The sequence below is a fragment of the Pongo abelii genome, chromosome 9 (genome assembly GCF_028885655.2).
Source record: "Pongo abelii isolate AG06213 chromosome 9, NHGRI_mPonAbe1-v2.0_pri, whole genome shotgun sequence".
Lineage (NCBI taxonomy): Eukaryota > Metazoa > Chordata > Mammalia > Primates > Hominidae > Pongo > Pongo abelii.
Genome location: NC_071994.2, coordinates 9982392 through 9997140, shown reverse-complemented (window position 1 = coordinate 9997140; position 14749 = coordinate 9982392). Strand labels below are relative to the sequence as shown.

At 51.3% G+C, this 14749-nt stretch overlaps 1 protein-coding gene across 26 annotated transcripts in view; it reads right to left on the bottom strand.

The window, feature by feature from the left end:
* NRXN2 (neurexin 2) overlaps nt 1-14749 on the bottom strand; it is a 120185-nt gene that overhangs the window by 96505 nt on the left and 8931 nt on the right. For 19 of the 26 annotated variants that reach the window (XM_054525701.2, XM_054525707.2, XM_054525696.2 and 16 more), the window contains exon 1: nt 13438-14174. In XM_054525701.2, coding sequence (XP_054381676.1) covers nt 13438-14167 — 730 coding nt within the window. In that variant the 5' untranslated portion in view covers nt 14168-14174. Of the gene's footprint in view, nt 1-13437; nt 14412-14749 lie in introns of those variants that run through there. The other 7 variants (XM_054525702.2, XM_054525697.2, XM_054525700.2 and 4 more) reach the window with 1 other exon arrangement.

The window sequence follows — 14749 nt, the reverse complement described above, 5'->3', positions numbered from 1 at the left end:
TCAAGGGAGAAGATGGAACAAAGAGAAGATAGAGACAATTCCTTCAACTAAGCTACAACTCTTCAAGCAGGTTGGGCTCTGATCTTCTTTGTAAGAGGATGGAGGTGCCCCCAGCTCCAAACATTTGCCATGTGCCCACCTTCTAGGAGCCTTTAGATGAAGCAATAGGCAGGAAGGGGGAAACAGCACAATCTACAAACACACAAACCCAGTGGGGAAACACATACTTGCATGTGCAGGCCCTAGGATACACACTTATGTACACACAGCTATCCAGTTCACACTCACGCATGCACACACTATCTCCTCCTACCTCCAACCCCATTTGGTGATATCTGTTCATTCGCTCATGGAGAGGTAGCTATACTCTGAAAACAAACATAGTCATTTGTCATACCTTATACCACCCCCATAATCCACGCACATACACAGGCTGAATGCAAGCACTAATACCTGCACAGTAATCTACTACATAACACTAGACACACACACCACCACCCCACAGTGACTCCAGTGGCTAAAGACATACAGCCAGCGATGAACACAGCTCTTTATCTCCCATTTCCTAAACCTACATACACAGTCTTTCCATGTCAACATGTGTTACAAACACACTCCTCTACAACACAGAGCTGCTTCTACCTGACAGCTGCATCACCTAAAAGATACGTGTCTAATAGTTTTCTCTCTCTTTTTTTTTTTTTTTTTTTTTGAGATGGAGTCTTGCTCTTGTTGCCCAGGCTGGAGTGCAATGGTGCGATCTCGGCTCACCGCAACCTCCACCTCCCGGGTTCAAGTGATTCTCCTGCCTCAGCCTCCAGCATGCGCTACCACACCCGGCTACTTTTTGTATTTTCAGTAGAGACGGGGTTTCTGCATGTTGGTCAGGCTAGTCTCGAACTCCCGACCTCAGGTGATCCGCCCGCCTCGGCCTCCCAAAGTGCTGGGATTACAGGCGTGAGCCACAGTGCCCAGCAATAGTTTTCTTAAGTAAACTGAATCACATTTCATTTATGGGGGGAGCTGGCTAATAAAGGGGCCCTCAGGAAACCCTTTGGCTCTCGTGAAGACTGCTGTGCCAGGATTTCTTTGGTCCCAGTATGCTAAGACCCTGGTCAGTCAGCACAATTGTCTCACCAGCACCGGTGCAAATAAGGAGGCATGGTGATTTCTAGATAATCCAACATGGCAGATATTTCAAAAAGTATTTCCACCTGCCAGAAATGTACATCATGCTATGCTCAGGAAGGTGAAACAACCAGGCTTGGTTTGTTTCTGGCTTTGGAGAGACAGCACCTAGAAACTCACATATCTCTGTTCCTCTGCTGCTCTTTGCTTTCTGCTGATTCACCTATGCCCCTCACCTGCCACCTCAGTCCCCTTCAGGGTTGGCCCCTGCCCTCCACATTCCTCTTACTTCTCCTCGCTCTCCTCAGTGATGGCTCACTTTCGTGCTCAGAGGCTCCCAAACCATGGGTAGTCCCGGCCTCCTCCCTGAGTGCCAGTCCTGTATCACCATGTGTCTGCCCAGCAATGCAATTGCTCATCCAACTCTCTGACATCTAAACTCCACCACTGAAGCCATTCTCGACAACTCCACTCCCACAACCAAGTGCTTATTCCCCTGTGCTTAGCAAAGCCCCTGCTTTCAACCAGTGCTGCCTGAGCTCCTACTACATGCCCCACACTGCCCTCATAGGTTCCAGAGATTTCATTAGTTAGCCATGTGCTGGGCACCGTACTGACCCTCACATGCAATATCACACGTCAGCCTCACTGCAACACTCAGCTCGGTGTTATCTATCTCCTCTGTACAGAGAAGAAAACACACACACCCAGGAGCACAGAATCACTTTTTCCCTTCTCCACTGCAATCCTAGGTCATCATAGCCTCTGGCCTCACTCCTTGTGCCTGGTTTCCTGCAATAGCTTCCTCTTGGTCAGTCTCCCTACCCATCACCAGCCTGACCCTCTTGGCACAGGTAACAGATACGCCTTACTAAATACTGCTGTGATGAGAACTTTTCAGTGTTTCTGATACAAACCTCTCTCCTGTGCTCTTGACCTATGTACCCATCTGTCTTTAGAGCCGCTGTCTTTGAGTTTCTCATGGGCTTCTCATATTCAATATGTCTAAGGTGGGCCTCATAACCCTCTCCTCACCCCACCAAATTCCCTGATTAAGTTAGGCACCCAGAAAGCACCTGCTCCTTTTGTCAGGCCAATCACCGGGTCCTATTGGTTCCATCTTCTAAAACCTAAAACTCTAAAAACAAAACTAAACTCCTAGAAATCCTTATCATCCTTCCATTTCCACCGGCACCGCCCAGGCCAGGCCCTGGTGAGGCCAGGCCCTGATCAGTCCCTCTCCTTGGAACATTAATAAGCCTAGGAGATGACGCCCTCTACAGCCACTCTTTTCACCCTGAAATTCATACACCGCAGCACAACAAAGTGGTCCTTTGTTGTGCTAAAAACTCTTCAAAGCTCAGTGCCTGTAGGTTAAAGTCGAATGAAAATCCCATCCGAAATTTGACTGTTTCTTCCTCTAACCTCTTTTCCTGCGACAATCCAGGCTGCAGCCACCCCAACTTCTTCCTGTTTCTATAATATGCTATGTTTCTGGACATAATATTCCTTGTGCTTGAAATACTTTTCACCTACAGCTGGCTAAGAAAATCTACTCTTTCTTTAAGACCCAAGTCAAGGGCTAGCTACAGTGGTTCGCACCTACAATCCCAGCACTTTGGGAAGCCACGGTGGGAGGATTACTTGAGCCCAGGAGTTTGAGACCAGCCTGGGCAACATAGGGAGACCCGTCTCTACAAACAAATGCAAAAATCAGCCAGATGTAATGGCTCCTGTCAGTACTCCCAGCTACTTGGGAGACTGAGGTGGGAGAGTCACTTGAGCCTCGGTGGTCAAGGCTGCAGTGAGCCATGATGACACCACTGCACTCCAGCCTGGACAACGGAGAAGACTTTGCCTCAAAAAAAGAAATAAATAAATTAGCCAGACATGGTGGTGTGCGCCTGTAGTCCCAGCTACTCAGGAGGTTGAAATAGAGGATCATTTGAGCCCAGGAGTTTGAGGTTACAGTGAGCTATGATCACACCACTGCACTTCAGCCCAGGTCTCTAAAAAAAAAAAAAAAAAAAGAAAGAAAGAAAGAATTAAAAAAAAAGATCCAGGTCAATACACACTTGTCTCTGTTCTAAACAAAGGAGAGCTAGCCTTCCTCTTTTGTGCCAACTCTAGAAATGTACATTCTATTATTAATTATCTTATTGAATCTCTATTGCAACTGTGTTAACATGTCTGTTTCCTGACTTGACTGTGAAATATCCAAAAGTGAGGACAATGCCTCTTCATCTCTCTATATCCAGCTGCTTACATGGCTCCTGGCTCAGAAAAAAAGACATTATCCTGTTTGTTGAGTGAATAATAAAAATAACATTTTGCATATACTGAGCACTTAGGGTGTGCCTGGCTCTTTATACCCATTGTTCCTTTACCCGCCACTGCTACATTGTGAATGGATATTACTATCACTCCCTTTTAGAGCTGAAGAAACCAAGACTCAGAAAGTAGGAGTAACTTGGCCAAGGTCACATTGCTAGTTAGCGACAGTCAAAATTTGAACCCAGGCCGGGCACGATGGCTCACGCCTGTAATCCCAGCACTTTGGGAGGCCAAGGCGGGCGGATCACGAGGTCAGGAGATCGAGACCATCCTGACTAACACAGTGAAACCCCGTCTCTACTAAAAATACAAAAAATTAGCCAGGCGAGGTGGTGGTCGCCTGTAGTCCCAGCTACTCGGGAGGCTGAGGCAAGAGAATGGTGTGAACCCCAGGGGGCGGAGCCTGCAGTGAGCCGAGATCACGCCACTGCACTCCAGCCTGGGTGACAGCGAGACTCCGTCTAAAAAAAAAACATTGAACCCAAATCTGTCTGGCTGAAAACTTCCAGTGGGCTACGTGCTTAGCCTGGAAGTCAAGACTTCTAGAAACTGATTCTAATCTAAGGTTCTGATTTTATCTACCATAAAACACAACCAATTTTGTCTCTTCATCATGCCCTGACCCACTCAATTCACATCCCCTATATTCCTCATGTAGGCTACTCTCCTGGTGGGAAAGCCCTGCTCTTTTCTTTCCACCACTATAACTCACACTCCGTCATCCTTCTTCAAGGTCTGGCCAAGTCCCACCTCCTCCTTGAAGCCTTCCCTGACCGCTAGAGCTAATAACCATAGTACCATTTATTGATCACTCAGAATAGTGCCTAGATTGTAAAGGATTTTCGTATATTAATTCACTTAGTTCTTACAACGATATTACTTCCATCTTACAGAGTAGGACATTGAAGAACAATGTGGATAAGTTAACTGCCCAAGTTCACATGGCTAACAAGTAGCAAAGCTAGGTTCAAACCATGGCAGCCTATGCTCTTACCCATTTTGCCATCTTTACGTAGGGGCATCTAGCTTGTCTCTGGGTCTGAGAGCAACTGCTGTCTATACTACCCTCTAGAGAAGCCTGTCCCATTCTACCTGGAGCCACTTCTACTTACAGAAACTGTCAGGACCACAGGTACTGGATGTTAGAGCTGACAGAATAACCCAACATAGGTGATTTCATTTGCTTAACTTTCAGACACAAGACTTCACTCCCCCAGCAGAAAAGACAGAGGTGGTGTCATAGATGGTATGTCTTGCCTAACATGTCAGGATTCCAGCAGATTGATGATCAAGGACAGTGATGAAAACCAGAACAAAAGGGAAAAGAAAAGACTCTAAACAGCCAAAACATGCATCTAACACCTGGGCAATTAAGAATTGTTATTTTCTGGCTACTCTACACACACTGCCTAGAAGGTAGCCTTGCTCTATAGAAGGAATCATGGAGCTGTAAAACTGCATCCTTAATAAAGCTACTTCTACAAAAACGAAAAAAAATAACTGTTATTTTCTCATAGGACCTCTCAGGCCCTAGCCAGAGTCCACCTACTGTTAGTGACACACAATTCTAACAGCAATTCCTAACTTAGGAATGCTGATTTCCAGGTTCACACACACACACACACACACACACACACACACACACACACAGAGAGAGAGAGAGAGAGAGAGAGAGAGAGAGAGGTGTCAGTTGCTACCTGACAGCTCCTCCTACGGGTGGAGACGGAAAAACTAGAAAAAGCTAATATAAGAATTCAGAAGTACAGCAGTCAGGCCTCATCTCAGGCAGGGACAAACCTCAGTGAAAGAACCACTGCATGACAGTTTGGCATAATACCTGAGGGGAATCACGACCACCCTGAGTCATCTGAAAAAAGTTAAATCATGTTCCATCTATTATGCTTAGGGAGGCAGAGAGGTGTGTAACACATTGTGAAGAGATTTCCATCTGAAATGTGTTAAATGTGGGTTAGTTGTGTGTTTTAATAGGATAATGCCCTGCTCTCTGGGATGGGTTCCTCTCCAAGGACTTGGAAAACTGAGATTTTCCTGATCTATCTCCATCGTCCTTTCTCTGTGCTGGGACAGCTGACCGGCAAACACAGGAACACCCTCAGCACACACTAGCTTAAGGGAGAAGCTGTGGCCCAAGGAATTTAGGGTAGTTACTGGTTTCTGATAAAACCTTGTCCCTAAATAGCCCCAGTAAACCAAATGCAGGTAATCAATAGACCAACTGACCAGCTCTCCTTTCAGGAGGCAGCATGGAGACAGGTAGGGAGCAACAGGCTCTTGAGTCAGCTCAGGGCTCAGATCCCAGCTCTTACATCTCCGAGCCTCTCTTTGACTGTCTGTAAAATGGAGAAAGTTATTCTCATGTGGTGATCATGGGGACTAAATAGGATAAAACATCAAAGACACCCAGCAAATGCTCAATAGCTGCGAGTCCCCCCTCTCTCCTCCCTTGACCTTGCGATCCAATTCTCTGTGTTCCAATTGCTCCTTTGCTGGGTCTACGGCCACTACTGCTCTTCTTCCTCCTCCCAGCTGTCTGCCCCTCTGAAGTCTTGTGCTCAATTTTCCTCACCTACTCCTTGGCCACTTCATCTGATCTCAGAGCTTCAAATACTATCTCTACACACAGCTCCATCTGCAGCCCCAGCTTCAACTCAAAGCTCTGGTCTCACATTCCCAATCACCTGGAATGTCAAGAGGCACCACCACTTAACACAAGCATGATCTATTGTGCCAAGCCTGCTCCCCTTCTTGGCATTCCCCTCTCCTCTCACCCCTCCACCAAACTTCCAACCGTGCAGACCTGAAACTTCATCATCTCTGACCCTTCTCCTCCCACTCCACATCCAAGAGGAAGAATCCTACAGTTTCAGGCTCAGCAATGGCCTTCAATCACTGCCACCACAACTGCCACTACCCTTCCTTGCCACTCCCCAAGACAACCAAGGCTCAGGGCCTCAATATCTTTTGCGTGACCTATCTCCCAATTGATTTCTTCACTACATAACTCTGTCTTCTATAATCCCTCTGCACTTCACTCCCAGCTCCCTAAGTACAGCACTTTTATATATATATATATATATAATTATACTTTAAGTTCTAGGGTACATGTGCACAATGTGCAGGTTTGTTACATATGTATACATGTGCCATGTTGGTGTGCTGCACCCAAATAACTCGTCACTTACATTAGGTATATCTCCTAATGCTATCCCTCCCCCCTCCCCCCACCCCACAACATGCCCCGGTGTGTGATGTTCCCCTTCCTGTGTCCAAGTGTTCTCATTGTTCAATTCCCACCTGTGAGTGAGAACATGCGGTGTTTGGTTTTTTGTCCTTGCGATAGTTTGCTGAGAATGATGGTTTCCAGCTTCATCCATGTCCCTACAAAGGACATGAACTCATCTTATCCATTTCCCTCCTCAAAATTCTTTTGTGGCTCCATTTGCCAATACACTGTACCCAGTCAGCATTCAATGTGAGTTAAATAATTTAAGCCAGATCATCAAGACCTGGTCTCAACCTGCTTCTCCTGCTTTAGGTTCTACTATTCTCCCTATACTTCTTGGTGCCCTCTACAGATATGATGTACATTTCCCCGTGTCCACGCCTTTGCTCATACCAGCTCCTTTGCTTCAAACGACTTCCCCCAACCAAGTTTTTTAATCAATGTTCAAGGCCAATTGTAAACAGCATGCCTTTCATAAACCTATTACTGATCCCCTCAACTTGTAAACTCTCCCCTGCACTTTGCTTGTAAGAATAACTACCATTTACTCATCACTAATTTTATACAGCAGATGCTAATTTAATTCTTACAACAAACCTATGAGATAAGCATGTGTATCCCCATTTTTTTTTTTTTTGAGACAGAGTCTTGCTGTGTCAGCCAGGTTGGAGTGCAGTGGCGCAATCTCGGCTCACTGCAACCTCCACCTCCTGGGTTCAAGTGCCCAGCCATGTATCACCATTTTATAAATAAAGAAAAACGGGCCGGGCGCGGTGGCTCACACCTGTAATCCCAGCACTTTGGGAGGCCGAGGTGGGCGGATCATGAGGTAGGTGGATCACGAGGTCAGGAGATCGAGACCATCCTGGCTAACATGGTGAAACCCCGTCCCTACTAAAAATACATTAGCCAGGTGTGGTAGCGGGCGCCTGTAGTCCCAGCTACTCGGGAGGACGAGGCAGGAGAATGGCGTGAATCCGGGAGGCAGAGCTTGCAGTGAGGCAAGATCGCGCCACTGCACTCCAGCCTTAGAGACAGCGAGACTCCGTCTCAAAAAAAAAAAAAAAAAGAAAGAAAAAATGAGTCTAAAGGTTAGGTACTCACCTAATGTCACGGGCCTAGGGAGTAGAGAAGACAGATTTAAACCCAGACCAGAGCCACAGAAGTCTGTGGTTTAATCACAGCCACACTGCTTTACTGCATCTCTGGGCCACACACTATTGTGCTGTTTTTTTTGCTATTATGTATTGAGCATTTTCTATGTACCAGGCACTGTTCTAAGCACTTTACATGAACTAGCTAATATAATTTTCACAACAACTCTATAAAGTAGGTACCATTATTATCTTCATTTATAGGTGAGGAAATGGGGGCAAAGAGAGTTTAAGTATAAAGTCACTGCCTGGGCAGTCTGGAGGCAGAATCTCTTAACAACACACTGGACAGCTTTTTTATCTGCTTCCTCAATTTAATAGTCAACTCCCAGGCTGGGTGTGGTGAGTTACGCCTGTAATCCCAACACTTTGGGAGGCCGAGGCAGGCGGATCACCTGAGGTCAGGAGTTCAAGACCAGCCTGACCAACATGGAGAAACCCCATCTCTACTAAAAATACAAAATTAGCCAGGCGTGGTGGTGCATGCCTATAATCCCAGCTACTTGGGAGGCTGAGGCAGGAGAATCACTTTGCTTGAACCCGGAAGGCAGAGGTTGTGGTGAGCCAAGATTGTGCCATTGCACTCCAGCCTGGGCAACAAGGGCAAAACTCCGTCTCAAAAAAAAAAAAAAAAAACAGTCAACTCCCAGAGCACAGAGTCATCTTATTCATCTCTGACCCCACTGTAGCCCCCAACACACGGCCTATCACAAAGAAGGCCTTGATAACTACCTGTTGAATTAAATCACTAACACAAAACACATGAGACATGTGTGTCTACCTCTCTGCAAGCACACACATTACGACTAGTTTCCTATTTTTCTCCTGAGCAAATAGTATACACCTGACACTCTGTCCTAAACACCTGCATCATCACTCCACCTGAGGTCTCACACACATGCCTGCACATCCCTTCTTCTTTAATCCCTTTTTAGCCCCTTCTCCACACACACAGGTGACATGAGGAAGCACTGACATGCAAACCATTGCAAGATCCCAGTCTACTCTATCCCAGCTTTGGCAGATGATCAGCAACGGTAGACAGACTCTCAGCCACTCCCACTGAGCTCTGTCTTCAATTACGTGTGGCCAGATCCCTGAGAGAGAGAGGGAAAATGCAAATTTCCTAGCATGGAGGTTCTCTGTCAATGAGTAAGCCCAGACCCTGGGAGAGCAGGAGGGATTCCAAAGGATACACAAATCCGTATGCACACCAAACATCTGAAGGCAGATTGAAACATCTTGCATATAAAGCTAAAACCATTTTTCTAATGTATATTTTATTAACCACAATGGCAAATATAACATCAAAGTCATCTAAAAGCTTTTCCAAATTCACAGTGGCTTTGAGTCATTTATACTCACACTAAACAGATATAAAAATAATAACTACTTTAGAAGGGGTACTGTGAATTACTGACTTTTAAAAATGTCCTCAGTTGGCCAGGTGCAGTGGCTCACACCTGTAATCCCAGCCCTTTGAGAGGCCAACGCGGGCGGATCACTTGAGGTCAGGAGTTTAAGACCAGCCTGACCAACATGGTGAAAACCCGTCTCTACTAAAAATACAAAAATTAGCTGGACATAGTGGCGGGCGCCTGTAATCCCAGCTACTCAGGAGGCTGAGGCAGGAGAATCGCTTGAGCCCGGGAGGCGGAGATTGCAGTGAGCTGAGATCGTGCCATCGCACTCCAGCCTAGGCACACAGCGAGACTCCATCTCAAAAAAAAAAAAAAAAAAAAATAGTCCTCAGTCTCAGAAAGAGTTGGGAACTGTTCACAACAGATGATAAAGTGATTATAACTCCAAGGAAGCCTGGGGATTCTGACCCCTAGAGCTGTGTCAGAGAGCAGGAGCCAGGCCTGCTCCCCTTAAAGTCTTCCTTCCTCACCCCAATACCCAACCATGGGAGCCCATGCCTTTCCTCCTTGACTGGATGAGAAAGTACTCGAAGTATAATGAGCACAGGATATTATAAAAGCTACCTAGGAAATAAGGAACAAATAGAAGAAGAAATGAGGTTGCAGAGTGAGGAGAGAAAAGAAGGGGATCAGCAGGGTTGTTGCTGTGTCTGTCATCTCCAGATGCAATCAGTGCCTACAACCCCCAAGCCCACCCACAACATATATCTGAAAATATATACATACATGTTTTCATATGTACATACAGCTTTGCCTCAAGCCTTTATTCTCTCAATTACTTATTAATATCTCTCCATTCATTCCACAAATCTTTGTCAAACACCCACTAAGTGCCTGGTACCAGATTAGGTGCTGGGAATGCAGAAATGAATAAAGACACAACCCTCCCCCTTTACCACAAAGCACTGCTCTCTCAACAGATACCACACACACATCACACACACTCCACATATACACAGGCAACCCTGCCCCTACCAGCTGGCACCCACCTTATATCTCACTTTCTCTTTTGTTTTTTCTTTCTTTTTTTTTTTTTTTTGAGACAGAGTCTCACTCTGTCACCCAGGCTGGAGTGCAGTGGTGCCATCTTGGCTCACTGCAACCTCCACTTCCCAGGTTCAAGCAATTCTCCTGCCTCAGCTTCCCAAGCAGTGGGGATTACAAGCGCCCGCCACCATGCCTGGCTGATTTTTGTATTTTTAGTAGAGACGGGGTTTCACCATGTTGGCCAGGCTGGTCTCGAACTCCTGACCTCAAGTAATCTGCCCGCTTCAGCCTCCCAAAGTGCTGGGATTACAGGTGTGAGCCACCGCACCCAGCTCATGTTTCTTTTTCTTATATGAATCTCTCTCTCACACACACAGACACACACACACAATGGGTCAGATACACATATTCAACCATCTCTCACAGCTTCACCACAGCTGACACAAACATTCATCTGATACCAAGCCATATTATACACACAGCCATCCCTCTCACACAGTTATTCAAACATATCTTAGACACACAACCACACAACCCGTATTCAGAAGCATGCACCTGTTTGCCTCACTGGAAGCCTCTGGCCAATGAATCCTCTCAGAGAATGGATACAAAGGCTCTGGTTGACCAAGGTGCCTCTGGCTGAATTTTTCAAACACCCAAGCCCAATTCAGCCACAATGAGGCCAGGGACCAGTTACCCTAACCTCCCGTAGCTCGAGCTTTCCCTCCATCAAATTAGAGGATGGTTCATCCTGTTTTCTTAGGCAGGCTTTGGGGGAAGAGTAAAGGAACCAGAGGATCAAATTAAGGTTCTGGAAGGAAAGAGTCCTCATACAATCCGGCTGTCTTACTGAGGCCTCACGTTAAAACACAAGCACATGAGCAGACACCCTCACACTTGGGAACTACTCACTCTACTAGGCACTAGGCTCCTATCTGCAAACACTGGTATTCAAACAGACCCATTCACACGTCAAATACACACTGCCAGACTCGTGGGCCTCTACACGCAGGCAAACACACACCAACACAGAATTTCACAGTTTAGGAAACACCTGAACTGCTTGGAGAAAGGGTGAGAAGGTGTCAGCTTAACTTAATACACAGTTCCTGATGACGTATCCCACAACCTTGTACCAATAACCCCAAGAAAACAATCCCCAGAACTTTTGGATGTATTCATCGACAACAACTACAGATACATAGGCAAACGACTCTCCCAAGTGCAGGCTTCCCACACCCAGGGCCACACCTGCAGGCTGGGCCACATGGCTGTCCACAGGCACACAGCCACAGGACACCTATCCCCAAAGCAGTGCCGGGCCACATACATGTTGCTGGCGCACACGTGCACATGCACACGCTCCCTCAAAAGCCTCTGCTTCTGGGGGGACGGACACACACACACAACCGCTGAGTGGCCCACAGCTTCTAGAGGGACCAGAGGAGAGAAGGGCAGGCCTGAGGCACACACGAGCTGGAAGAACGGAGACGAGGGGCAGGGAGAGATGCGCATGCGCCGCCCCCAGACTGATGGGAGAGCCCCTCCCCACGCCCAGCCAGACCCTAATGGAAGAGGCTCCTCCAAGTGCCTCCTCGCCTCAGCGACCCCTGCCCCCCGACACCAACGCCCTGCCCCAGGCCGCTCAGCCCAGGACCCGCCCGCACTTCACCACTTCACGGTCTTGGCCAGACTCTCGGCCTCGGGCAGCGCGGGTGCTGGCTGGACCCCTCCCTCCGATGAGCCTCTCTCCCAAGCGCCATTCCATAGTCAGCCCCACGGCCCAGGGTCCCACCTCGCCCTGTCCAGCCCAGCAATCTCCCACCAAACCCCACGCTCTCAGAGCCTCCACGCCCCGTCTGTCATCGAGAGAGACTATTGGCCATCTCTGCCCCTCACCCAAACTGTCCACTCCTCGTCAGGAGCCTGAGAAGCCTCAGCCACCCTCTCCCTCGTTTTCCCTTTACTCTTCGGAGGCGCTCTGAGGATTCTGTGGTGAAAAAGAAGCACTCGCTTCCTGGCCACAGCCTCGCAATCCCCATTCTCCCTCGCCTGCGCTGGCATGGCCATCGTGCCCTTCTCACACTCAGCGTCCTCACGCCTAGGCCCTCATCCTTTAGTGCTTGTCCAGGACGCACAGGCCGCACTTCCCGCCCTTCGCTCGCGGACCTTCAAAGACTGCGACCCACTGTCGACTACGCCCCCTGCCCCAAAGCCCCGCCACATGGCCTCGCCCCCTGTCTCGTAGGCCCTGCCCACACTGGCCTTTCCACACAGGCCCCACTCAGCCCCTCACCGTTTCACATGGGGCCCCGCCCCCTGTCTCATAGGCCCCGCCCACACTGGCCTTCCACACAGGCCCTGCTCAGCCCCTCACGATCTCACATGAGGCCTAGTCCCCTGTCTCATAGGCCCCACCCACACTGGCCTTCCACACAGACCTCACTCAGCCCCTCACAGCCTCACACAAGGTCTGCCCTGTCTCGTAGGCCCAGACCACACTGGCCTTCCACACAGGCCCTACTCACAGGCCCTCACTGTCTCACACGAGGTCCCGCCCCCTGTTTCATAGGCCCCGCCCACACTGGCCTTCCACACAGGCCCCACTCACAGCCCCACACGGCCTCACACGAGGTCCCGCCCCCTGTCTCATAAGCCCCACCCACACTGGCCTTTCCACACCAGCCCCACTCACCGCCCCTCACGGCCTCATACGAGGCCCCGCCCTATGCACAAGCCCCAACCACTGTCCTTCAGGGGCTCCATGGTCCCCGCCCACAGCCTTTAATGGGCCCTGTCCACGCAGACCCCCACCTACAAGCCTTCAAGAACGCCTCACAGACCCTCACCCACCGAGCCCACGGGGCTTCATGCACCCCACCCTCAGCAGCCCCTTCAGAACCTGACCACACAGGCTGCCCACAGGTCGCCGCAGGACTCACGCTGACCACGCCCACGCCGGCCACGCCCGCTCGCCCCGCCCACCGCCAACCCCACCCGCCCTGGCCCGGACACGCGTCCCCGCAGCCCTGGAGCGCTCGCACCCACTCACAAGCCCTCGCGCCCGGCCCCCGTGCCTCAGGAGCCCACACAGACTCCGACCCCCACGAAGCGCCCCAGGCCCTCACTCCCGCGCCCAGGCACCGGGCGGCCGCTCCCCGGGGCTCACCTTCGCTGCAGAACTTGCCGCCAAAGCCCGTGTGGCTGCAGTCGCAGCCCACCTCGCCGGGGGCCAGCACGGTGCAGAGGCCGCCGTTGGCGCAGGGGTTGCGCGCGGGCGCGCACAGCGGGTCGGCGGTGGCGCCGCGCAGGCCCTGGCTGCCCAGCAGCGCGGGGGGCCGCTCGCCCAGCTTCAGGTTGGCCAAGAGGCCGCGGAAGGGCGGCTCGTACTTGACGGTGCTCAGCGTAAGCGCCGAGAGGCGCACGTCGGGCGGGATGCCGCCCACGAACAGGTCGCTGGCCACCTGCATCTCGCGCCGCTTGGAGCGCACCTCCGCGGCGCGGGCCTCGCCGTCCACCGCCAGCGCCGTGCGGCGCGCGTCGCGGGTCAGCAGCACCATGTGCCAGCGGTCGTCAGCCACCGGCGTGTCCAGCTGCAGCGTGGCGGGCTCAGCGCACGAAAGCGTGAAGCGCAGCCGCAGGCGGCCGTCCACCAGCAGTAGCTCCAGGAAGTCGCAGTCGCCGCCGTCGTCCAGGTAGAGCAGCAGCGCGCGCGTGGCGTTGGTGCGCAGGCTGAAGCTGAGCTCGCCGCTGCTCGCCGCGCCCGCCCAGCGCGCGTAGCGAGCCCACTGCCCGGGGCCGCCGCCGAACTCCAGGCCGTCCGCGCGCGCCGCCAGCGCCAGCAGCAGCAGCAGCAGCAGGGGCGGCGATGTCGGCCGCCACCGACTCCCGGGCGCCATGCCTCCGGCGGCCCCGGCCCCGCCCGGCCCCCGGCCCCCGCTCAGGCTTCAGAGCCGCGGGCGCATGGGGCGGGAGGGGGCCGGGCGCTCCCCGCGCCGAGCGGGGCTCCCTTGCCGGCTCACAGTGCCATGGGCCTGGCCGCGGGGCGAGGCGCGCAGAGGCCCAGGCGCCGGCTTCCCTGGAGCGGTGGCGGCGGCGCCCCTCCCCCGCCGCGGGCTCCGACGGAAGAGCGGGGAGGGATGCCTGCGGAAGAACAGAGAGGAAAGGGTTAATGAGGGGCTCCAACGAGAGGGGCCGTCGGTGCCGGGCTCCCCACTCCTATCACCAGGCACCAGACTGTTTCCCTGCAGAACTTAGAGAGGCCCTGACCTGCAGAGGGTCCCGAGGCAAGAGACACGGATTCCGGGGGCCAGCACTTAGGAGAGATGGCACGCACTAGGGGCAGCATTGGTTTGAGATGTGGACAGGGAGAGGTGACACGTTCGAGCCCGGTAGGAGCCCAACCCATCAGCCCGCGCCCTCACCCTCTCAAAGGACCCGAGTGTCAGGACCAAGGCCAGCTCCTTGAGCGAGGCCTGGGA